Source organism: Lipotes vexillifer, unplaced genomic scaffold, assembly GCF_000442215.2.
Source record: "Lipotes vexillifer unplaced genomic scaffold, Lipotes_vexillifer_v1.1 scaffold185, whole genome shotgun sequence".
Classification (NCBI taxonomy): domain Eukaryota; kingdom Metazoa; phylum Chordata; class Mammalia; order Artiodactyla; family Lipotidae; genus Lipotes; species Lipotes vexillifer.
Genome location: NW_006794406.1, coordinates 1,482,244 through 1,508,029, shown reverse-complemented (window position 1 = coordinate 1,508,029; position 25,786 = coordinate 1,482,244). Strand labels below are relative to the sequence as shown.

General features: G+C 40.0%; 1 protein-coding gene across 5 annotated transcripts in view; it reads right to left on the bottom strand.

Annotated features, from left to right (window-relative positions):
• The window catches only part of KLHL32 (kelch like family member 32), a 235,811-nt gene that overhangs the window by 2,404 nt on the left and 207,621 nt on the right, over positions 1 to 25,786 (bottom strand). For all 5 annotated transcript variants that reach the window (XM_007467190.1, XM_007467191.1, XM_007467193.1 and 2 more), the window contains 2 exons: positions 22,703 to 22,895; positions 20,936 to 21,030 (listed from right to left, as the gene is read on the bottom strand). In XM_007467190.1, the coding sequence (XP_007467252.1) occupies positions 20,936 to 21,030; positions 22,703 to 22,895 (288 nt within the window). The remainder of the gene's footprint in view (positions 1 to 20,935; positions 21,031 to 22,702; positions 22,896 to 25,786) is intronic.

Here is a 25,786-nt window from a genome sequence, read left to right as displayed (position 1 = left end):
TTTTTTTTTTTTTTTTTTTTTTTTTTTTTTTTTTTTTTTTTTTTTTTGCGGAAAGCGAGCCTCTCACTGTTGTGGCCTCTCCCGTTGTGGAGCACAGGCTCCGGATGCGCAGGCTCAGTGGCCATGGCTCACGGGCCCAGCCACTCCGCGGCATGTGGGATCTTCCCGGACCGGGGCACGAACCCTTGTCCCCTGCATCGGCAGGCGGACTCCCAACCACTGCGCCACCAGGGAAGCCCCTGGTTTAACCTTACTACTAGGAAAATTCTTTCTCGAGGAAAGCTGGTCATGTCCTACGTGTCTAACCCATAATGTTCCTTCCAGCCTTCAGTCATCTTAACCTCTTTTCATATGACCTTTCTCAACCTTCATTTTTTTTAATTAATTTTTTATTGGAGTATAATTGCTTTACAATGTTGTGTTAGTTTCTGCTGTACACCGAGGCGAATCAGCTGTATGTATACATATATCCCCTCCCTCTTGGACCTCCCTCCCCCTGCATCCCACCCGTCTAGGTCACCACAGAGCACCGACCGAGCTACCTTTGTTTAAAACCTTTCCTCCCTTGGGTTCTATGACCTTAAAAAAATAAGTTGGTCATTGACGCAGGCCACCTTTGGTCCACTACTTCCATCCCCATCCTAAATGTAGGTATGCCCCAATATTCCAACCACAGACCCCTTGGTACTCTTCTTCAATGATCCTGTCCACTCTTATGCCTTCATCTGTCACCTAAGTAGATAATTCTTTTTTTTAATTAATTTATTAATTTATTTATTTTTGGCTGCGTTGGGTCTTCGTTGCTGCACGCAGGCTTCCTCTAGTTACGGCAAGTGGGGCCTACTCTTTGTTACGGTGCGCAGGCTTCTCATTGTGGTGGCTTATCTTGTTTGTTGCGGAGCACGGGCTCTAGGCGTGTGGGCTTCAGTAGTTGTGGCATGCGGGCTCAGTAGTTGTGGCTCACGGGCTCTAGAGCACAGGCTCAGTAGTTGTGGTGCATGGGCTTAGTTGCTCCACAGCATGTGGGAACAAACCTGTGTCCCCTGCATTGGCAGGTGGATTCTTAACCACTGAGCCACCAGGGAAGTCCTGCTCTAAGTGGATAATTCTTAAGCCTTTAATGTAATAATGCATTATTTTAGATGAAAGAAGCCCTTGAGATTTGGGGATCCAAGCTCATGAAGGAGGAAATCACTAAAGCCTAGAATAAAATACCAAACCTTGTAGCTTTTTTTCCCAAATGGACATTTAGCTGTCCCATCCCATTTATTGAACAATATGCCCTGTCACTATTAATTTTAAATAGCTCTAGTATATGCAACATATAGATTTTTCTTTGTTCTCTCTTTCATTGATTTATGTACCTTCCCGCAGTACCACATTTAGTTATTTTGACTGGGTAGGGCATGTCTCCCCCATTCATTTTCAAGCATTTCTTGGTTCTTCTTGTATTTTTCCTTTCCTGGAGAAACTTCAAGATCAATTTGACAAGTATTACTCCCCCACCCTGTGAGAAAAAGGAAAATTACAATGGGATTTTGACTAGTATTTCAATAAATAAGGAAGTAGAGGTCTTTCAATATTTACCTCAAATAAGATTATTGTTCAGGTTACAGAGAAGAAAATTGAGATACAAAGAATGTTCAATGACTTGCTCAGGATCACACAGCTAGTTAGTGGTGGTGGAGCCAGTACTTGGGCTCAAGGTTGCAACCCAAGAAAGAGCAAGGTTTTCATGCCATTCGTGATATCCCCTCCTCAACTGAATACATTTCTAGAACACAAAATATCAGTTGAGGTCACTGTCCAAACAGCTTGTCTGGTTCCCTGGGCCAACAGAGGCTGTGTGTGTTAAGCAGATGCAATTTATTTAACCTGTAAGATGTGAAAGGAAGTGTTGGCAGTTTTCCTCCAAAACACTCTCCTGTAAACTGGCAGAAAGAAGGAATTTGGGAGGAGGAGGTGCCAGCTTGGCAGCATATCCTCCAGCCAAAAAGAAGTAATCATAAATGAAGAGCAGTGGAGGTGATCTGGCAACACAGACTAATCACTTGCACACTTAGGCAGCTGTTCCTTTACCTGCTGCTTGTCATCCACAGCGTCCAGATTAGAGTCAACCTCTGTGCCAGATGTTTGCTTACACACCCACTGAATAAAGAAGAGCACCTGACTTTACTCAGGAATCTATTTTTTAATATTTTACATGGGTCAGTATTACTAACAAGTCCAAATCTCCATCTTTGAACAAGTATTAATTTAAGAGCACCTCAGCCTTTCTCTTATTTGGGTTGCCCTTGAAATGGACCAAATAGTCTGGGCTAAATCAAGTAGTAGAAAAAAAACAGAACAGTATGCTTTGTCAACACTTGACAGGCTTGTGGCTGAATCCTACAAATGACAGTTAAATAAGCTTTGATTGGAATCCAGAAGGGTCAGTCTAATGAGAGAGGTTATTGGCTGGTATTTTCAAGACCAAAGAAAATTACTTTAGTCCTTCTGGATGTTAACAGACCAATGTGTGAACTATTTAAGTGTGACCTTCATTAATCTTAGCCAGCAGTGCACTTAGAATCCAAGAATACTATAGATTTGTGACTTATGAAAAATTTAAACTTTGATATTTTTAACATCTATACTATTTTCCCCACCGCTCTGACCTGTAATTTTCTTTCTTTTTTATTTTTTCCTCACAAATCACATCTCAGAATTTATTCAATGCTTTGGAGCTTAAAATATTTTTTTTAATTTTTATTTTATATTGGAGTTATAGTTGATTAACAATGTGTTAGTTTCAGGTGTACAGCAAAGTGATTCAGTTATACATATACACATATCTATTATTTATCAAATTCTTTTCCCATTTAGGTTCTTACAGACTTGAGCAAAGTTCCCTGTGCTATACAGTAGGTCCTTGTTGGTTATCTGTTTTAAATATAGCAGTGTGGACATATCAGTCCTAAACTCCCAATCTATCCCTCCCCTCACCCTTCGTCCCTGGTGACCGTAAGTTTGTACTCTGTGAGTCTGTTTTTGTTCTGTAAATAAGTTCATTTGCATCATTTTTTTTAGGTTCCACATATAAGCGATATCATATATTTGTCTTTCTCTGTCTGACTTACTTCACTTAGTATGATAGTCTCCAGGTCCATCCATGTTGCTGCAAATGGCATTATTTCATTCTTTTTAATGGCTGAGTAATATACCATTGTATATATGTACCACATCTTTATCCATTCAACTGTCAAATGAACATTTAGGTTGTTTCCATGTCTTGGCTATCATAAACGGTACTGCAGTGAATAATGGGGGCATGTATCCCTTCGAACCATGTTTTTCTCCAGATTTATGCCCAGGAGTGGGATTGCCGGATCACATGGCAGCTCTATTTTTAGTTTTTTAAGGAGCCTCAATACTGTTCTCCATAGTGGTTGTATCAATTTACACTCCCACCAACGGTGTAGGAGGGTTCCCTTTTCTCCACACCCTTTCCAGCATTTATTGTTTCTAGATTTTTTGATGATGGCCATTCTGACTGGTGGAAGGTGATATCTCAGTGTAGTTTTGACTTACATTTCTCTAATAATTTGCGATGTTAAGCATCTTTTCATGTACCTCTTGGCCATCTGTATGTCTTCTTTGGAGAAATGTCTATTTAGGTCTTCTGCCCTTTTTTTTTTTTGCAGTACGCGGGCCTCTCACTGTTGTGGCTTCTCCCGCTGCAGGGCACAGGCTCCGGGCGCTCAGGCTCAGCGGCCATGGCTCACGGGCCCAGCCGCTCTGCGGCACGTGGGGGCTTCCCGGACCAGGGCACGAACCCGTGTCCCCTGCATCAGCAGGCGGACTTTCAACCACTGCGCCACCAGGGAAGCCCCTTCTGCTCATTTTTTGATTGGGTTGTTTGTTTTTTGATATTGAACCACATGAGCTGTTTGAAAATTTTGGAGATTAACCCCTTGTTGGCCACATCATTTGCAAATATTTTCTCCCCTTCTATGGGTTGTCTTTTCGTTTTGTTTATGGTTTCCTTTGCTGTGCAAAAGCTTTTGAGTTTAACTAGGTTCCATTTGTTTGTGTTTATTTCCATTACTCTAGGAGACGGATCAAAAAAGCTATTGCAGTGATTTATGTAAAAGAGTGTTCTGCCTATGTTTTCCTCTAAGAGTTTTACAGTCTCGAGTCTTACATTTAGGTCTTTAATCCATTTTGAGTTTATTTTTGTGTATGGTGTTAAAGAATATTCTAATTTCTTTTTTTTTTTTTTTGCATGTAGCTGTCCAGTTTTCCCAGCACCATTTATTGAAGAGAATGTCCTTTCTCCATTGTATATTCTTGCCACCTTTATCATATATTAATTGACCATAGGTTCGTGGGTTTATTTCTGGGCTTTTTATCCTGTTCCATGGATCTATATTTGCTTTTGTGCCACTACCATACTGTTTTGAACTGTAGCTTTGTAGTACAGTCTGAAGTCAGGGAACCTGATTCCTCCAGCTCCATTTTTCTTTCTCAAGATTGCTTTGGCTATTTGGGGTCTTTTGTGTCTCCATGCAAATTTTAAGATTTTTTGTTCTAGTTCTGTGACGAGTACCATTGGTAATTTGATAGAGATTGCATTGAACCTGTAGATTGCCTTCGGTAGTACAGTCATTTTGACAATATTAATTGTTCCAATCCAAGAACATAGTATATTTTTCCATCTGTTTGTGTTATCTTTGATTTCTTTTATCAGCATCTTATAGTTTTTAGAGTGCAGGTCTATTGCCTCCTTAGGTAGGCTTATTCCTAGGTGTTTTATTCTTTTTGATGCTATGGTAAATGGATTGTTTTTTTAATTTCTCTTTCTGATCTTTCATTGTTAGTGTATAGGAATGCAAGCAATTTCTGTGTATTAATTTGGTATCCTGCAACTTTACCCATTTCATTGATGAGCTCTTGTAGTTTTCTGGTAGCATCTTTAGATTTTCTATGTATAATATCATGTCATCTGCAAACAGTGACAGTTTTACTTCTTTTCCAATTTGGATTCCTTTTATTTCTTTTTCTTCTCTGAATGCCATGGCTGGTATTTCCAAAACTATGTTGACTAATAGTGGCAAGAGTGGGCATCCTTCTCTTGCTTTGTCACAGCTTACCCTTCCCCCTCCCCATATCCTCAAGTCCATTCTCTAGTAGGTCTGTGTCTTTATTCCTGTCTTACCCCTAGGTTCTTCATGATATTGTTTTTTCTTAAATTCCATATATATGTGTTAGCATACGGTATTTGTCTTTCTCTTTCTGACTGACTTCACTCTGTGTGACAGACTCTAGGTCTATCCACCTCATTACAAATAGCTCAATTTTGTTTCTTTTTTGGCTGAGTAATATTCCATTGTATATATGTGCCACATATTCTTTATCCATTCATCCGATGATGGACACTTAGGTTGTTTCCATCTCCAAAGCGAGAGAGAGGCATGGACATATATACACTACCAAATGTAAGGTAGATAGCTATTGGGAAACAGCTGCATAGCACAGGGAGATCAGCTCGGTGCTTTGTGACCGCCTGGAGGGCTGGGATACGGAGGGTGGGAGGGAGGGAGACGCAAGAGGGAAGAGATATGGGAACATATGTATATGTATAACTGATTCACTTTGTTATAAAGCAGAAGCTAACACACCATTGTGAAGCAATTATACTCCAATAAAGATGTAAAAAAAAAAAAAGTGGGCATCCTTGTCCTGTTCCTGATCTTAGAGGAAATGCTTTCAGCTTTTCACAGTTGAGCATGATGTTAGCTGTAGGTTGGTCAAATATGGCCTCTATTATGTTGAGGTATGTTCCCTCTATGCCCACTTTCTGGAGAGTTTTTATCATAAACGGGTGTTGAATTTTGTCAGAAGCTTTTTCTGCATCTATAGAGATGATCATATGGTTTTTATTCAGTTTGTTGATGTGCTGTATTACACTGATTGATTTGCATATATTGAAGAATGCTTGCATCCCTGGAGTAAATCATGATGTACATTTGATCATGGTGTATGATCCTTTTAATGTATTGTTTGATTTGATTTGTTAGTATTTTGTTGAGGATTTTTGCATCTATGTTCATCAGTGATATTGGCCTGTAATTTTCTATTTTTTGTGATAACTTTACCTGGTTTTGGTATCAGGGTGATGGTGGCCTCGTAGAATGAACTTGGGAGTGTTCCTTCCACTGAGATTTTTTTGGAATAGTTTCAGAAGGATAGGTGTTAACTCTTCTCTAAATGTTTGGTAGAATTCACCTGTGAAGCTCTCTGGTCCTGGACTTCTGTTGGGAGTTTTTAAATCACAGTTTCAATTGCAGTACTTTGGATTGGTCTGTTCATATTTTCTATTTCTTTCTGGTCTAGTTTTGGGAGGTTGTACATTTCTAAGAGTTTGTCCATTTCTTCTAGGTTATCTATTTTATTGACACATAGCTGCCTGTAGTAATCTCTTTTGATCCTTTGTATTTCTGAGGTGCCCACTGTAAATTTTTCATTTCTAATTTTATTGATTTGAGCCCTTTCCCTCTTTTTCTTGATGAGTCTAGCTAAAGTTTTTCAACTTTATCTTTTAAAAAAACCCAGCTTTTAGATTCACTGATCTTTTCTGTTGTTTTCTTCATCTCTATTTCATTTATTTCTGCTTTGATCTTTATGATTCCTTTCCTTCTACTAAGCTTGGGTTTTGTTTTTCTTTCTCTAGTTGCTTTAGGTGTAAGACTAAGTTGTTTATTTGAGATTTTTTTCTTGTATCGCTATAAACTTCCCTCTTAGAAGTGCTTTTGCTGTGTCCCATAGGTTTTGGATCATCATGTTTTCATTTTCATTTGTCTCTAGGTATTTTTTTATTTCCTCTTTGATTTCTTCAGTGATCCATTGGTTGTTTAGTAGCATATTGTTTAGTTTCCACATATTTGTGGTTTTCACAGTTTTTTTTTCTTGTAGTTGATTTCTAATTTCATAGTGTTGTGGTCAGAGAAGATGCTTGATATGATTTCAATTTTCTTGAATTTACCAAGGCTCGTTTTCTGGCCCAGCATGTGCTCAATCCTGGAGAGTGTTCCATGTGCACTTGAAAAGAATGTGTACTCTGCTGCTTTTGGATGGAATGCTCTATAAATATCAATTAAGTGCATCTGATCTAATGTGTCATTTAAACCTGTGTTTTCCTTATTGATTTTCTGCGTGGATAATGTGTCAGTTGATGAAAGTGGGGTGTGAAAGTCTCCCAGTATTATTGTTGATTTCCCTTTTTATGGCTGTTAGTATTTGCCTTATAAGTTGAGGCGCTCCTATGTTGGGTGCATATATATTTACAGTTGCTATATCTTTTTCTTGCATTGATCCCTTCATCATTATGTAGTGTCCTTCTTTGTCTCCTGTAACAATCTTTATCTTAAAGTGTATTTTGTGTGATATGAGTACTGCTACTCCACCTTTCTTTTTTTTTTTTTGGCGGTATGAGGGCCTCTCACTGTTGTGGCCTCTCCCATTGCGGACAGGCTCTGGACACGCAGGCTCAGCATCCATGGCTCACGGGGCTAGCCACTCCGCGGCATGTGGGATCTTCCCAGACCGGGGCACAAACCCGTATCCCCTGCATCAGAAGGCGCACTCTCAACCACTGCGCCACCAGGGAAGCCCTCCAGCTTTCTTTTGAGTTGCATTTGCATGGAATACATTTTTGCATCCTCTTACGTTCAGTCTACATGTGTCCCTAGATCTGAAGAAGGTCTCTTGAGACAGCATATATATGGGTTTTGTTTTTGTATCCATTAGTCAATCTGTGTCTTTTGGGTGGAGCATCTAATTACACTTAAGGTAATCATTGATATATATGTATTTTTTTCAATTTTATTTCTTTATACAACAGGTTCTTTTTAGTCATCCATTTTATACACATCAGTGTATACATGTCAATCCCAATCTCCAAATTCATCACACCACCACCCCCCACCACTTTTCCCCCTGGGTGTGTCCATACGTTTGTTCTCTACATCTGTGTCTCAGTTTCTGCCCTGCAAACTGGTTCATCTGTACCATTTTTCTAGATTCCACACGTATGCGTTAATATACCATGTTTGTTTTTCTCTTTCTGACTTACTTCATTCTGTATGACAGTCTCTAGATCCATCCACGTCTCTACAAATGACGCAATTTCATTCCTTTTTATGGTGGAGTAATATTCCATTGTATATATATACCACATCTTCTTTGTCCATTCATCTGTCGATGGGCATTTAGGTTGCTTCTATGACCTGGCTATTGTAAATAGTGCTGCAATGAACATTGGGGTGCATGTGTCTTTTTGAATTATGGTTTTCTCTGGGTATATGCCCAGTAGTGGGATTGCTGGGTCATATGGTAGTTCTGTTTTTAGTTTTTTAAGGAACTTCCTTCCATATTGTTCTCCATAGTGGCCGTATCACTTTACATTCCCACCAACAGTGCAAGAGGGTTCCCTTTTCACTACACCCTCTCCAGGATTTGTTGTTTGTAGATTTTCTGATGATGCCCATTCTGACTGGTGTGAGGTGATACCTCATTGTAGTTTTGATTTGCATTTCTCTAATAATTAGTGATGTTGAGCAGCTTTTCATGTGCTTCTCAGCCATCTTTATGTCCTCTTTGGAGAAATGTCTATTTAGGTCTTCTGCCCATTTTTGGATTGGGTTGTTTGTTTTTTTAATATTGAGCTGCATGATCTGTTTATATATTTTGGAGATTAATCCTTTGTCCGTTGATTCGTTTGCAAATATTTTCTCCCATTCTGGGGATTGTCTTTTCGCCTTTGTAGTTTCTTTTGCTTTGCAAAAGCTTTTAAGTTTCATTAGGTCCCATTTGTTTAATTTTGGTTTTATTTCCATTACTCTAGGAGGTGGATCAAAAACAATCTTGATGTGACTTATGCCAAAGAGTGTTCTTCATATATTTTCCTCTAAGAGTTTTATAGTGTCCAGTTGCATTTAGGTCTCTATTCCATTTTGAGTTTGTTTTTGTGTGTGGTGTTAGGGAGTGTCCTAATTTCATTCTTTTACATGTAGCTGTCCATTTTTTTCAGACTGTCTTTTCTCCATTGTATATCCTTGCTTCCTTTGTCATAGATTAGTTGACCATAGGTGCGTGGGTTTATCTCTGGGCTTTCTATCCTGTTCCATTGATCTGTATTTCTGTTATTGTGCCAGTACCATATTGTCTTGATTACTGTAGCTTTGTAGTATAGTCTGAAGTCAGGGAGTCTGATTCCTCCAGCTCCATTTTTTTCCCTCAAGACTGCTTTGACTATTCGGGGTCTTTTGTGTCTCCATACAAATTTTAAGATTTTTTTCTTCTAGCTCTGTAAAAAATGCCACTGCTAATTTGATAGGGATTGCATTGAATCTGTAGATTGCTTTGGGTAGTATAGTCATTTTCACAATATTGATTCTTCCAATCCAAGAACATGGTATATCTCTCCATCTGTTTGTGTCATTTTTTATGTCCTTCATCAGTGTCTTATAGTTTCCTGAGTACAGGTCTTCTACCTCCTTAGGAGGGTTTATTCCTAGGTATTTTATTCTTTTTGTTGCAGTGGTGAATGGGGTTGTTTCCTTAATTTCACTTTCTGATCTTTCATCGTTAGTGTATAGGATGCAAGAGATTTCTGTACATTAATTTTGTATCCTGCAACTTTACCAAATTCATTGATTAGCTCTAGTAGTTTTCTGGTGGCATCTTTAGGATTCTCTATGTATAATATCGTGTCATCTGCAAAGAGTGACAGTTTTACTTCTTCTTTTCCAATTTGTATTCCTTTTATTTCTTTTTCTTCTCTGATTGATGTGGCTAGGACTTCCAAAACTATGCTGAATAATAGTGGTGAAAGTGGACATCCTTGTCTTTTTCCTGACCTTAGAGGAAATGCTTTCAGTTTTTCACCATTGAGAATGATGTTTGCTGTGGATTTGTCATATATGGCCTTTATTATGTTGAGGTAGGTTCCCTCTATGCCCACTTTCTGGAGAGTTTTTATTATAAATGGGTGTTGAATTTTATCAAAAGCTTTTTCTGCATCGATTGAGATGATCATATGGTTTTTATTCTTTAGTTTTTTAAAATGGTGTATCACATTGATTGATTTGCATATATTGAAGAATCCTTGCATCCCTGAGATAAATCCCACTTGATCATGCTGTATGGTCCTTTTAATGTGTTGTTGGATTCTGCCACTCCCTCTGGCTTGTAGATTTTCTGCTGAGAAATCAGCTGTTAACCTTATGGGAGTTCCCTTGTATGTTATTTGTCATTTTTCCCTTGCTGCTTTCAATAATTTTTCTTTGTCTTTTACTTTTGCCATTTGATTACTATGTGTCCTGGCGTGTTTCTCCTTGGGTTTATCCTGTATGGGACTCTCGGTGCTTCCTGGACTTGGGTGGCTATTTCTTTTCCCATATTAGGGAAGTTTTCGACTATAATCTCTTCAAATATTTTCTCGGGTCCTTTCTCTCTATCTTCTCCTTCTGGGACCCCTATAATGCGAATGTTGGTGCATACAATGTTGTCCCAGAGGTCTCTTAGGCTGTCTTCATTTCTTTTCATTCTTTTTTCTTTATTCTGTTCCACAGCAGTGAATTCCACCATTCTGTCTTCCAGGTCATTTATCCGTTCTTCTGCCTCAGTTATTCTGCTATTGATTCCTTCTAGTGTGTTTTTCATTTTAGTTATTGTATTGTTCATCTCTGTTTGTTCGTTCTTTAATTCTTCTAGGTATTTGTTAAGCATTTCTTGCATCTTCCCGATCTTTGCCTCCATTCTTCTTCCAAGGTTCTGGATCATCTTCACTATGATTATTCTGAATTCTTTTTCTGGAAGGTTGCCTATCTCCACTTTATTTAGTTGTTTTTTGGGGGGTTTATCTTGTTCCTTCATCTGGTACATAGCCCTCTGCCTTTTCATCTTGTCTATCTTTCTGTGAGTGTGGTTTTTGTTCCGCAGGCTGCAGGATGGTAGTTGTTCTTGCTCCTGCTGTCTGCCCTCTGGTGGATGAGGCTATCTAAGAGGCTTGTGCCGGTTCCCTGATGGGAGGGACTGGTGGTGGGTAGAACTGGGTGTTGCTCTGGTGGGCAGAGCTCAGTAAAACTTTAATTCGCTTGTCTGCTGATGGGTGGGGCTGGGTTCCCTCCCTGTTGGTTTGGCCTGGGGCGACTCAACACTGGAGCCTACCTGGGCTCTTTGTTGGGGCTAATGGTGGCATCTGGGAGTGCTCACACCAAGGAGTACTTCCAGAACTTCTGCTGCCAGTTTCCCTGTCCTTATGGTGAGACACAGCTACCCCCCGCCTCTGCAGGATACCCTCCAACACTAGAAGGTAGGTCTGGTTCAGTCTCCTGTGGGGTCACTGCTACTTCCCCTGGGTCCCGATGCGCACACTACTTTGTGTGTGCCCTCCAAGAGTGGAGTCTTTGTTTCCCCCATTCCTGTCGAAGTCCTGCAATCAAATCCCACTATCCTTGAAAGTCCGATTCTCTAGCAATTCCTCTTCCCGTTGCGGGACACCCAGGTTGGGCAGCCTGACCTGGGACTCAGAACCTTCACTCCCGTGGGTGGACTTCTGTGGTGTAAGTGTTCTCCAGTTTGTGAGTCACCCACCCAGCAGTTATGGGATTTGATTTTATTGTCATTGTGCCCATCCTACCATCTCATTGCGGCTTCTCCTTTGTCGTTGGATGTGAGGTATCTTTTTTGGTGAGTTCCAGTGTCTTCCTGTCGACGACTGTTCAGCAGTTAGTTGTGATTCCGGTGCTCTTACAAGAGGGAGTGAGAGCACATCCTTCTACTCCGCCATCTTGAACCCTGTACAATACATATGTTCTTACTGCCATTTTGTTAATTGTTTTGGATTTGTTTTTGTAGGTCTTTTTTCTTCCCTTCTTCTTTTGCTCTCTTCTCTTGTGATTTGATGACTAACTTCAGGGTTTTGTTTGGATTCCTTTTTCTTTTTTGTGTGTGCATGTATTGTAGATTTTTGGTTGGCAGTTACCATGAGGTTTTGATATAGCCATCTATATATAAACAAGATTGTTTTAAGTTGCTGGTCTTTTAATTTCAAATGAATATCCTGCTTTTGTGCTCTCCTCTTCTCACAGTTTCTGGTTTTGATATCGTATTTGTGTGCAGATGATTTCCTACCTTTACTGTATGTTTGCCTTTACCGGTGAGCTTTCCCACTCGTAGTTTTCTTGTTTCTAGTTGTGGCCTTTTCTTTTCCACCTAGAGAATTTCCTTTAGCGTTGGTGACAAAGCTGGTCTGGTGGTGCTGAATTCTCTTAGCTTTTGCTTCTCTGTAAAGCTTTTGATTTCTCTGTTGAATCTGAATGCGAGCTTCGCTGGTTAGAGTATTCTTGGTTGTAGGTTCTTCCCTTTCATCACCTTAAATATATGGTGCCACTCCTTCTGGCCTGCAGAGTTTCTGCAGAAATCAGCTGATAACCTTATGGGAGTTCCCTTGTATGTTATCCATTGCTTTTTCGCTTGTTGCTTTTAATATTTTCTCTTTGTCTTCAATTTTTGTCAGTTTTATTGCTATGTGTCTCAGTGTGTTCATCCTTGGGTTTATCCTGCCTGGGACTCTCTGCACATCCTAGGTTTGGGTGACTGTTTCCTGTCCCATGTTAGGGACGTTGTCAGCTATTATCTCTTCAAATATTTTCTCAGGCCCTTTTTTTCCCTCTTCTCCTTCTGGGACCCCTATAATGTGAATGTTGGTGCGTTTAATGTTGTCCCAGACGTCTCTTAGACTGTCCTCTTTTCTTTTCATTCTTATTTTCTTTATTCTGTTCTGTAGCAGTGATTACCACCATTCTGTCTTCCAGCTCACTTATCCATTCTGCCTCAGTTATTCTCTTATTGATTCCTTCTAGTGTATTTTTCATTTCAGTTATTGTATTGTTCATCTCTTTGTTTTTTCTTTAGTTCTAGGTCTTTGTTAAACATTTCTTGTTATTGTCTCGATCTGTGCCTCCACTCTTTTTTTCCGAGATCTTGGATCATCTTTACTGTCATTACTCTGAATTCTTCAGGTAGATTGCCTACCTCCACTTCACTTGGTTATTTTGGGGTTTTATCTTGCTTCTTTATCTGGGACATATTCCTCTACTGTCTCATTTTGTCTAACTTTCTGTGACTGCAGTTTCTGTTTTGCAGGCTACCTGTTTGTAGTTCCTGCTTCTGCTGTCTGCCCTCTGGTGGATGAGGCTAAGAGGCTTGTACAGACTTCCTGGTGGCATGGACTGGTACCTACCCACTCGTGGCTGGTGCTTGGTCTTGTCCTTCTGGTGGGATGGACCATGTCAGGTGGTGTGTTTATCAGCTACCTGTTTATTCTGGAAGACTTTAAGTGCCTCTCTGCTGATGTGTGGGTCTGTTTTCCTGCCCTGTTGGTTGTTTGTCCTGAGACGTCCCGGCATTGGAACTACAGACTGTTGGTTGGGGCCAGGTCTTGGGGAGAAAATGGAGGCCTCCAGGAGGGCTCATGGCAATGAGTACACCCCAGACTACCACTGCCAGTGTCCTTGTCCCTGCAGTGAGTCAGCTGCCCCCTGCCTCTGCAGGAGACCCTCCAATATAATACTAGCAGGTAAGTCTGCCCCTGTCTCTCATGAGGTCACCACTTTTTCCCTGAGTCCTGACATGCACAAGACCCTGTGTGCGCCCTCCAAGAATGGAGTTTCTGTTTCCCCCGGTCCTGTGGAATCCCTGTGGTCAAACCCTGCTGGCCTTCAAAGCCACATTTCCTGGGGCCTCCTCCTTCCATTGCCAGATCCCCAGGCTGGGGAGGCCTGAGGTGGGATTCAGGACTTTCACTCCTGTAGAAGAACTTATGTGGCATAATTATTTTACACCCAGCATATATGGGATTGGATTTTATCGCAGTTGCGTCCCACCTACAATCTAGTTGTGGATTCTTCTTTGTCTTTGGATGTAGGGTAACTTTTTAGGTAGGTTGCAGTGGTTTTTTGTCAGTGGTTGTTCAGCAGTTACTTGTAATTTTGGTGTTTCCATAAGAAGAGGTGAGCTCACATCTTTCTACTCCACCATCTTGTCTCCTCTCTTTCCTGTAATTTTCATCCTGCTGATTAGGTACTCAGGAATTTCTACTGTCTAATCAGTATCTTCTCATAAACACTATTCCAGTCTCTCATCTTTCTTCTCTGTTGGATATTATTCCAGCAAGTAGTAGAGAAATGGCTTGCTTTTGAACACGTAGCTAGTCTCTCCAACCATCAACATATTTACTTTTAGTGAACCAAAATAAATAGTTCTGTAGTCACCAAAAAAACAAGTATTTGAGATTGTGCAACCATAGTTTAGAATGAATGGTAATGTAACCCATAACCAGTTGTGAATAACTAAAATGAAAGTCTCTTATCCATGAAGACTTTCATTCCAAGCATCTCTTTAAGTGACAATCCATATGCTTATATGAACTTATTATCTATAAACAATAAAGGCTCTTAAAAGCCTTTTTCAAATTTAACTGTGCTTTGTGAGACTACTGTGCCAGCCAAGGGAATAAACACAGCATTTGCAAAATTACTGATTGATTTGGTACTTTGAAATGACTACTGGAACACAGAACTGTTCATAATGCTAATTTTTGAAAAAAGTAAATATAGTAGAATATTTTACTGTCCAGTCTCAGAGATGAAATTTATTCCACTAACACAGGCATTGATTAAAACATTTAAGAATCACATCTTTTTTAGAATCACCGTAGTTCTGAGGCTACTCTAGAATATCCTCAGTGGTTTAAGATATACACATGTACCTCACCTCTTCATCTTTTGAGGACAGATTTGTTTGGGAACAACCAGAAGTCATGAGGCGTTAATTAGTGTATATGATCAGTGACCATTCCATCTTGATCTCTATGCCTTCATCTAACTGAACATTACAATTAGCAGAAATATACCCATAAGTATATTTAAAATTTGCATCTTTTTAATAAACCCAGACTTGCTTCTACTGAGTAAGTAGTCAAATGAAGGGTCCCAAACCACTTAAAAACCAGGGTCCCAGCATTACAGATCACTGCCTGTTGCTCAGTTCAATGTTCTGTAATTCTTAAAAGAACAAAATAAAAAACCCCAAAGACAGTGATGACTGACAAATACATGCACAGATGAAAGACTGGAAGCCCTCCTTGAAAGAAAATAGTTTGCTTGTGTGTTGTTATCCGAAAGATAGGACCAAACTCTAGTACAAGGTAGACTTCAATTAACTAAAGACTGGCATAAAGAGTTTCAGGATTTTTCAAAGAACTAATTTGTGCCTTTGATAATTTTTTCTACTTTATTTTTGTTTCCTACTTCATTATTTTCCTATCGTTATTATTCTGTCTACTTTGGGTTTTTTTTGGTTCATGTTCTAACTTATGATGCTATATGTATCCCACATGCTTTGCTATGTATTGCTTTTATTATCCTTAAGTTCTGGGTATTTTTTAAACTTCCATTAGGACTTCTTTAACCCATGAGTTATTTAGCAAAGTAGGAGTTTATTTAACTAACTTTTTAAGTTCTAACTTAACTGTATTGTAGTTAGGTTAGATATTATAGTCTACATACATAATACTTAATTTTTAAGTCTTCGTAGCCTTAACCCTAGTACATGATTGGTTTTTGTAAATGTCCCATGTACACTTGAGGAAAATATATTCTGGAACACTCCCCAGGATATATGTTAGGCCACAAAACAAGTCTTAAATTTATTAAGATTGAAATCATATCACACATCCTTTCCGACCACAGTGGTATGAAATTAGGAATCAGAAGAAGAAAACTGGAAAATTCACAAATATGTGAGGATTAAATAACATGTTACTGAACAGCGGGTCAAAGAAGAAATCAAAAGAAAAATCAGAAAATACCTTGAAGCAAATGAAAATGTAATGTAACATACTAAAACTTATGGGATGCAGCAGAAGCTGTTGTAAGAGAGAAGGTCATGGAGGTACCTACATTAAGAAAAAAAAGTTCAAATAAGTAACCTAACTTTACACTAGGAACTAGATACAGAAGAACAAACTAAGCCCAAAAGTTAGTAGAGGAAGGAAACAACAAAGATCAGAGTGGAAATAAATGAAATAGAAACTATAAAAAGACAATAGAAAAGGTCAGTAAAGCTTAAAGCCACTTTTAAAAGATAAACAAAATAGGTAAACCTGTAGCTAGACTTACCAAGGAAAAAAGAGAGGACTCAAATAAATTAGAAGTTAAGTCAGAAAGAGAAAAACAGCTATCGTATATTAATGTATATATGTGGAATCTAGAAAAACGGCACAGATGAACCAGTTTGCAAGGCAGAAATAGAGACAGATGTAGAGAACAAATGTATGAACACCAAGAGGGGAAAGCGGTGGGGGGGGGGGTGAATTGGGAGATTGGGATTGACATATATACACTACTATGTATAAAAGAGATAACTAATAGGAACCTGCTGTATGGCACAGGGAACTCTACTCGCTGTACAGTAGAAACTAACAACATTGTAAAATAACTATACCCCAATAAAAAATAATAATAATAAAACTGCTAATCAAAGAAGAAAATAAATAAATTAGAAATGAAAGAGGAGACATTAGAGTCAAAGGAACAACCCTGGATACTCCAGAAGCCAGGAAATAGAGACACGTTAAAAATAATATTTCTAAGATTGATGTCGAAGAGTGTACTGCCTCTGGAGATTGGCCAAGATGGTACAGTAGAAGACCCTAAGCTCACCTCCTCTCACAGGCACACCAAAATTACAACTATTTGCAGAACAACCATTGATGAAAAAGTTTGGAACCTACCAGAAAAGACTTTCTACAACCAAAGATATAAAGAAGGTACCACACCAAGATGGGTAAGAGAGGCGGAGTTGTGATTTAGTCAAGTTCCATACCCACAGGTGGGCAACCCACAGTGGTGAGAGTAATTACAATTGCAGAAGTTCTTCCAAAGGAGTGAGGGGTCTGAGCCCTGTGTTGGATTTCCCAGCCCAGGGGTCCTACACTGGGAAGATGAGCCCCCAGAGCATTTGGCTTTGAAGGCCAGCAGCGCCTACTTTCAGGAGTGCCAGAGGGCTGGAGGAAATAGAGACTTCACTCTTAAAGGGTGCACATGAAATTTTACACTCCTGGTCCCAGAGCAGAAGCAGTAATTTGAAAGAAGCCTTGGTCAGACCTACGTACTGATCTTGGAGTGATCTCGCAGCTCACCCTGTGGACACAGACACTGGAGGCGGCCATTCTGGGGAGCTCATTCTACCTCATGGACACTGGTGCTGGCAAGTGCCACTTTTTAATCCTCCCTCTACCTTATTAGCCTCAGGACCCAGCCCTACCCTGGCCCAACAGACTCGGTACCAGTGCTGGGATGCCTCAGGCCAAGCAGCTAACTGAGCAGAGACAACTCTACCCATTAGCAGAAGGGCTGCCTTAAAACTCCCTGAGCCCAGAGCTCCCCGGACATGGCTCTGCCTACCAGAGGGCTCAGGACACAGCCCTACAAACTAGTACACAGACATTAGATATGGGGCCCCTAGGGCCCTCCACCCAGAGATGTTGGGACACAGAGGGCAGCCCCAGAAATCCCTGGGCCCTTGCAACAGCCTCTGGTGAGCCTTCTCTAGTCTCAGGACCACTGTTAACCACCAAGGGGTGGACATGAGCCACAATACAACCACAGCCCTGCAGCCTGTGGAACTGGCCATTCCACCAGCAGGCCAGATCCTGCCCTCACACTGGCTGGGCCCTGGCCTTGCCCATTAGCAGGCCAATACAAGCTTCAGGACAGCCCAGACCCTGCAACCAACTGTGTTAGGAACTAGCCACAGCCACCAGTGATGGGACAATAGCTCTGGGACCCCTGGGCCCTGCAACCAGTTCCCAGAACTCAGTTCTGCCCACCAGTAGGCCAGCATTAGGCCCAGGATCTGGCTTCATCCACCAGTGGGCAGGCAACAGCCCTGAGGTCTTCTGGACCCTGACTCCATCCTCCAGTGAGCCACAGCAGTCAGCCTGTCACAAAAGAAGGACCCATGCAGCCCATATAGGGGCATCACTAGAGCATGTAGCTCTGGTGATGAGAGGGGTGTGTGCTGCCAAGATGCATAAGACATCTCCTACAAAAGGTCACTTACCCAAGGCTGGGAACTGTAACCAACCTACCAGACACAGAAAAGTTTTAAATGCAAGTTAGGCAAAACGAGGCAACAGAGGGACATACTCCAAATGAAGGAACAAGATAAAACCCCAGAAGAAGAATTAAGTGAAATGGATAGGCAATCTACCTGAGAAAGAGTTCAGGGTAGTGACTGTAAAGATGATCAGAGAACTTAGGAGAAGAATGAATGCACAAAGCAAGAAGTTAGAAGTTTTTAACAGAGTTAGAAACTATAAAGAACAACCAGAGATGAAGAATACAATAACTGAAATGAAAAATACACTAGAAGGAATCAACAGACTCTATGATACAGAGGAATGAATCAGTGAGCTAGAAGACAGAGTAGTGGAAGTCACTGATGCTGAACAGAAAACAGAATAAAAATAAATGAGGACAATTTAGAGACCTCTGAGACACCATCAGTCACACTAATATTTGCATTATAGGGGTCCCAGGAGAAGAGAGAAAGAAAGGGGCTGTGAAAATATTTGAAGACATAATAGCTGAAAACTTTCCTAATCTGGGAAAGGAAACAGTCACCCAAATCCAGGAAGCACAGACTCCCATACAGGATTAACCCAAAAAAGGAACACACCAAGATACATTGATTAAAATGGCAAAAATTAAAGAAAGAATATTAAGAACTGCAAGGGAAAAGCAACAAGTTGTATACAAGGGAACTTTCATAAGGCTATAAGCTGACTTTTTAACAGAAACTCTGCAGGCCAGAAGGGATTGGCACAATATATTTAAAGTGATGAAAGGGAAAACCCTACAACCAGGAATACTCCACCCAGCAAGGCTCTCTTTCAGAATTAATGGAGAGATCAAAAGTTTTACAAACAAGCAAAAGCTAGCAGAGTTCAGCACCACTAAACCAGCTTTACAAGAAATGTTAAAGGAGCTTCTCTTTTCTATTTCACTTAAAAGGCCACAACTAGAAACATGAAAATTATGAATGGAAAAAGCTCATCAGTAAATGTAAACTAGCGGTTAAGGTAGGAAATCATCCACACAGAAAGCCAGTAGAAAAGTTAAAACACAAAAGTAGTAAAAATCATTTATATCCACAATAAGCAGTTAAGGGATACACAAAACAATTTGATATAAAACATGATGTCAAAAACAGTAATCATGAGGGGAATACAAATGCAGGGTTGTTAAAATGCATTTGAAATTAAGAGATCAGCAACTTAAAACAACATATGTATGTTTTAAAACTATACACACACACACATATACACATACACAGATTGCTATATATAAACCTCATGGTAATCAAAAATCTACAATAGGTACATAGAAAAAAAGAGAAAGGAATCCAAACATAACACTAAATATAGTCATCAAATCACAAGAGAACAAAAGAAGGGGGAAGAAAGATCTACAAAAACAACCCCCCCAAAATTAACAAAATGGCAATAGGAACATACATATTGATAATTACTTTAAATGTAAATGCACTAAATGCTTCAATCAAAAGACACAGAGTGGCTGAATGGATACAAAAACAAGACCTATATATATGCTGCCCACAAGAGACTCACTTCATATCTAAGGACACACATACACTGAAAGTGAGGGGAATTGAAAAAGATTTTCCATACAAATGGAAATCAAAAGAAAGCCAGTGTAGCAATACTTATATCAGACAAAATAGAGTTTAAACAAAGACTGTTACAAGACACACAGAAGGGCATTACATAATGATCAAGAAGTCAATCCAAGTAGAAGATATAACACTTGTAAATATCTATGCACCCAAAATAGGAGCACCTAACAGACATAAAGGGAGACAACGACAGTAACACAATAATAGTAGGGTATTTTAACATGCCACTTACATCAGTGAATAGATCACCCAGACAGAATCAATAAAGAAACACTGGACTTAAATGAAGCATCAAACCAGATGGACCTAATAACTACATATAGGACATTCCATCCAAAAGCAACAGAATACACATTCTTTTCAGTTGCACATGGAACATTCTCCATGATAGATCACATGCTAGACCACAAAACAAGCCTTGGTAAATTTAAGAATAGTGGAATCATATCAAGCATCTTTTTATGACTACAATTCTACAAGAATAAAAATTAACTATAAGAAAAAACTGCAAAAAACACAACCCATGGAGGCTAACCTACATGCTACTCAACAACCAGTGGATCACTAAAGAAATCAAAGAGGAATTAAAAAATTACCTGGAGACAAATGAAAATGAAAACATGATAAGTTAAAGACACCTATGGAACACAGTAAAAACAGTTCTAAGAGGGAAGCAACACAAGCTTCCAATCATAAACTACTACTACTCACTTCTGCCAGGAAAGAACAACACCTTCATAGGTGGCATTTGTTGAATGAATTGTAATACAGAATATAAGAAAATAGTATAGAAAGGAGACATTTGTAAAGTTTTGCAGATGTGAAAGTACTATTACCAAGATTTCTAGATGTTTTGGTTTATAAGAAAGGAAAAAGCATTCCACTTTCCCCATTTCCAGTATAACATATGTTTTCAAAGCTCATTTCCATCTTTATTTTCATCAGGGCTCCATCATTTATTAGTTAGCATCTTTAGGATGCAGGATGAAGTTCAGTGGCTGAACTAGCTGCACAAAGGAAGCTCAATCTTCTTCCTACCTGTAAACATCTCTCCCTGCAATAGCAGCATTGCAAAAATAACCTCACTGAACCACTTGAACAAACTCCAAAAGGAACTTCAACCACTCACCTGGATGCAAGCCAGAGGCTCGTTCGTCCAAATCGAATATCCACCCACTAAATATATTCTCTCATTATGGACAGCAACTCCAGATTCATTTTGGCCTAAAGTAAAGAGAAGTGAATAAAAGAGGAAAAATAAATCCATTTCCTTGCATGTCTTCATTAACCCTTTTGCCACTGAGGGATACAATTTCCCTCTGTGGCACACTTGTATATTACACAGGATTTCTGCCTCAACTAATCACTGGCTCCCAGTTCTCAGAGGGAAGAATTAACCACTCTCAGAGAATGACTCTGTGTTGGGTCAGAATCTGGCCATAACACTTAATAGCCAGCCAAGTTAGTAAACACAGCATTAAATACAGCAATAATCCACATAGAACTAAGTTTTATACTATGTTGTATGCCATTAGTTTATATGGTATATTTTAGGAATGCAAAACACCTCTTGTACTACAAATGCTTTTAAGCAAGTGCTTACATTTGTAACGGCTGCAACCGCAACAAGCCAATAAAACAGAGCCATGCCCCTAGTGTGCCCCAAATGAAGACAAATGACAGAAAAGATTGATAAAGTTACTACCCTTCTTTTCTTTACATACACAACAGTTTTAAGACTATATTAAAGTTCCTGAGCTGGGACCAGCCTGGGTAGTCCCTAGATACTGACACGCCAAAATGATGAAAGGTTCCTCCCCCACTTAAAAAGGAAGACAGAATAACTCACTACTACATATTCTTCCCTGGAGGCCATCAGAGAGTGAGATAGTCTCTTTTTATTGATGGGCTGACACAGGATTGACTCGGGTAATAAATAAGCTGGATCCTATAGCAGACAGAATCACAGATCAAGGGACCAAGGGGCCAAGGTACCACTACAGCAACTTAGAGTTAAGTGCTTGTAGGTGGGCCTCAAAGATCATTTTCGTAAAAACAGGAGCTCAATACAAAGCATCTAAACCTCTCACACTGGTTATGCCCCCACTGTGGCCTCCGCAGCAGCAGCTGTGAGTGATTGAGTGCCCACTCAGCATATTAAAATGTCTTGAAGCAGTAGTCCAGCCCACCCATTTGAGTTTGCGATTTTCCTATTAGAGCAGCCTGGAAGGGATCTTAATCACGTAGGCCGAAAAGGGAGGACAAGTTTTCAACTTCATAAAAAAAAGTCAGGGGTAAGCTGTTCGCTGCTTTCATTTTATTCCCCTGTGGGATGAGTATGGGCTCTACCTAGTGCTACCCCGTGGTAATGCTTGGGTGGGTCTGTGTGGCCAGAAGTGCTGCCAAACCCCCATGCACGGAACATCTCTAAGGTTTTGTCTTTAGGAGAATACAGGCAGAAACGATATTTGACACTGACAAACAATGAAGACCATTCTCCCGCACTCCCAAGAAATAAGAGGACTAAAAGTAGTGAGAAGTAAAAAATAAATTGCTCCTGTAAAGAATCATTACCTCTTTCAGTGCCTGGCTCCTCCTACTTATACCAATGGTCCTACGTGAATACTGATAGACAATAATGGACCTGACACGTCTCTCTTGGCAACGTGAAAACACACACAAAGGTAACACAGGCCCTGAGAAACCAGATGTTCAGCCACCTGATTGAGTCCGATTTTGTGAGATAAACAATGCACACCTTTCTGGGTAATAAAAGCAAGTTGTTCTACCACCATGCACTTAATATTTACAGCTGCACTACAGATATCTAAGATAACAAGTATGGCAACTTCCTGAATCTCTCCTTTTCCTGATTTACTCAATCAAAGGTACTTGCCAGTCAACAGGTTAAAATTACAACGCGTCCACTGGTCAGCGTCCATGTTGTAGGCATCTATATGCCGCACGAGGACCCGGTCGTTATTGTAGTCCAGGTCATTGCCTCCAAGAACATAAAGCTTCCTTTGAACAGCAGCCATGGAATGGTAGACCCGCCTCTGCAGCATGGGGCTGCGGCTTATCCACTTATTCTGAGACAAAAAAAAAAGAAAAAAGAAACTCAGGTGAATTCTGTTAACTGGAGACCTCCAGGGAAGAAAACAGCAGTGCCTCATTAGTAGTGGGGACTCTAATGTTGGTCAATCACATTCTATTTGAATGTTGTTTATATACTTTGAAAGGCATGGGCTTCTTGCCTGAGAACAAGTGCAGAAGAGCCACATGTAACTCTATTTGCAACTTACGTAAGGCATTTCCTCTTCCTTGGGTTGCATTTTGAATTTGTAAGAGGAGCATATGAGAATTTAGAAGTTTTCATGATTGGCTATTTCTCCCAATTGAGAGAACTTACTCCTGCAAATGACTTAAGAGTACAGGTGCATGGTTAGGTATACTGTGTACAGTGGTATAATGATAACAAAACAGGCTCTGGATCCAGAATGCCTGAGTTTATCATCTGTGTGTGACCTTGGCAATTTACTTAACCTGTCTGTGCCTGTTTCCTCATCTGTAAAACAGAGATAACAGTACCCACCTGACAAGCCTGTTGTGAAGATTACATGAGCTAATACACCTAAAGCATTTAGAACAATGCCTGGCACATATGTCCAATAATATGCACTTTAAAAAAGTTATTGTGGGGCTTCCCTGGTGGTGCACTGGTTAGGAGTCCGCCTGCCGATACAGGGGACACGGGTTCGTGCCCTGGTCCGGGAGGATCCCACATGCCGCAAAGCGGCTGGGCCCGTGAGCCATGGCCGCTGAGCCTGCGCATCCGGAGCCTGTGCTCCGCAGCGGGAGAGGCCCCAACAGTGAGAGGCCCGCGTGCCGCAAAAAAAAAAAAAAAGATTTGATTCAGCAACAAACCCCTCACAGCCTTTAATATATTTACACTCACATCTTCACCAGATTGGGAAAGGTTTTTTCCAGGCACACGGTTATCTGTTTTGTTAGAAGACCAAATGTTCTATGGTAACTTTAGGGAATGGTGAAACCTCTAATATCTGGTTCTAGATCACTATCAGGAATGAGAAAGGTATGCTCATCTCCTCTCAAATAAGGTTCCTATTTAAAATATAATGTAAAAATAAATGAAAATCAAATATGACTTTAATTTTAAATCTCAACTAAGTAATGGGCAGGTAAGTAAACCTTACCATTTTCTTTTTACATAAACACTAAACATACAGGAAGAACATAGATTATTTCTTTTTGCAGAGAAAAATTTGGATTTCGACCAGAAAAATCATATGATGGTTTGAATACACAGAATTTCAGTTCACAGAGCTGTAAAGGAAGAAGCAAAAAAGAAAGTTTTGTATAAATATTGGTCCATTCACTATTGGCTTATCGACTGGCTCATTTGTAATTTCTCTTTCAAAGATACACTAACATGAGAAAAAGAAAGTGGTTTGTCCAGTTTTTTAAGGCTTGAATTTATCTGCTCCCTCCTTTTTTAACATGTCATATTAAGAACCTCCTTCCAATTAAATGTATCTTTAATAAAAGAGTCAAACCTTTCTTTCAGATATTCTCCTAAGAAATATCTTTAATACATTATGCATGAGTGGATTGAACTCAAGACTGATGATGCTTTCCTTAGGTGCTTTCTAAAATGAGGCAACCCATCACAGTATTAGGAATCAATGTTTCCACTAGCAGTCCAGTCCCCTGCCACAGGACTATGGATGCCATCTGGTTTGCAAAGCCTGACTGCATCCCCTGATTATATCTTTAGCTTCCTTCACTGCCGTGCCTGCCAGGTGAGCCACCAACCACTGCAAAGGCAAAGAAACAGAGAGGCCTGGTGGGGTCATTCCTAATAAGCTAGCGTGTGAATACTAATCAGTGCTGGGGAAGCAGAGGTCACCCCAGCCTGCCTGTTGGCAGGTAGCGATGTGCTCTGTGGCAGATGGCAGGCATTATCGACTCTCCACAAAGGCCTAGAAGAGAAATAAGCACCAGGGCTGAATGATAGAGTTATTGAGATTCTGAGCAAGATGCAAGCAGATGTGATGTTTGCCAGTACCCACCGTAAACAATATGCCAGCAGAATTTTTTAAAAGAGCATGTGTGTACAAACATGAAACAGAACTCATTTGAGAAATGTTAACACCTTCTTCCTCTTTAACCACGTGTGCACCAAACTTAAGCAACTGCAATTAATTATCCCTCTTGGGACATCCGGGCCAGGGACACGTGGTCTCTGAAACCTACAGCCTCTAATGACATCAGGAAACACTTGTAAAGACAGAAATACCTTCGCTAAACTCAGAATCAAGTAATTGTTAAAATTAAAAAATACTAAATAGACTGAGGTCACTCTGAACATATATTTGATGGCTAGTCCCAACCCAGAGCGCCAAAGCCAACCTGTTGTTTTGTGTTCCATTATCTTCAGCTGATGAAGATGAAACCTCCAAATCATATCATTCTGAAATATTGTCAAAATCATGAAAAATACATTACCAAAATCATAGAAATGACAAAATTCAGCAAACATGTGCCACGGTTACAGATACTTTGGTAGAAGGAAAAGAGAATAAAAATAGTTCTTCTTTTGGGGAAAGAAAAGTCATTAAGTGTGCATGCAAAGTGGATAGAAGGGACAGGCACCATCAAAATGCTCCCAGTGCAGACCCAGCTCTTAGATGAAAAACATGTGCCAACTCTTCAGATACTTCTCCTTCAGATTTGTCCTACACACTGTCCTGGGATATGTTGGCTATATAGAGTTAAAGAAAAGTTATCACTTTATTTGGGAATAAGGAAACCGTAAGCACGTTCCCCTCCTAGAATGACAGGCCTTCTAAAAGGATGTGGCAACAGGACAATCCAAATCCTTTCTCAGGATGCCACAACGATGAACAGCCACTTGAGATAAATGGTAGTAAGGGCATTTAACTCATCAATATATTTTCCC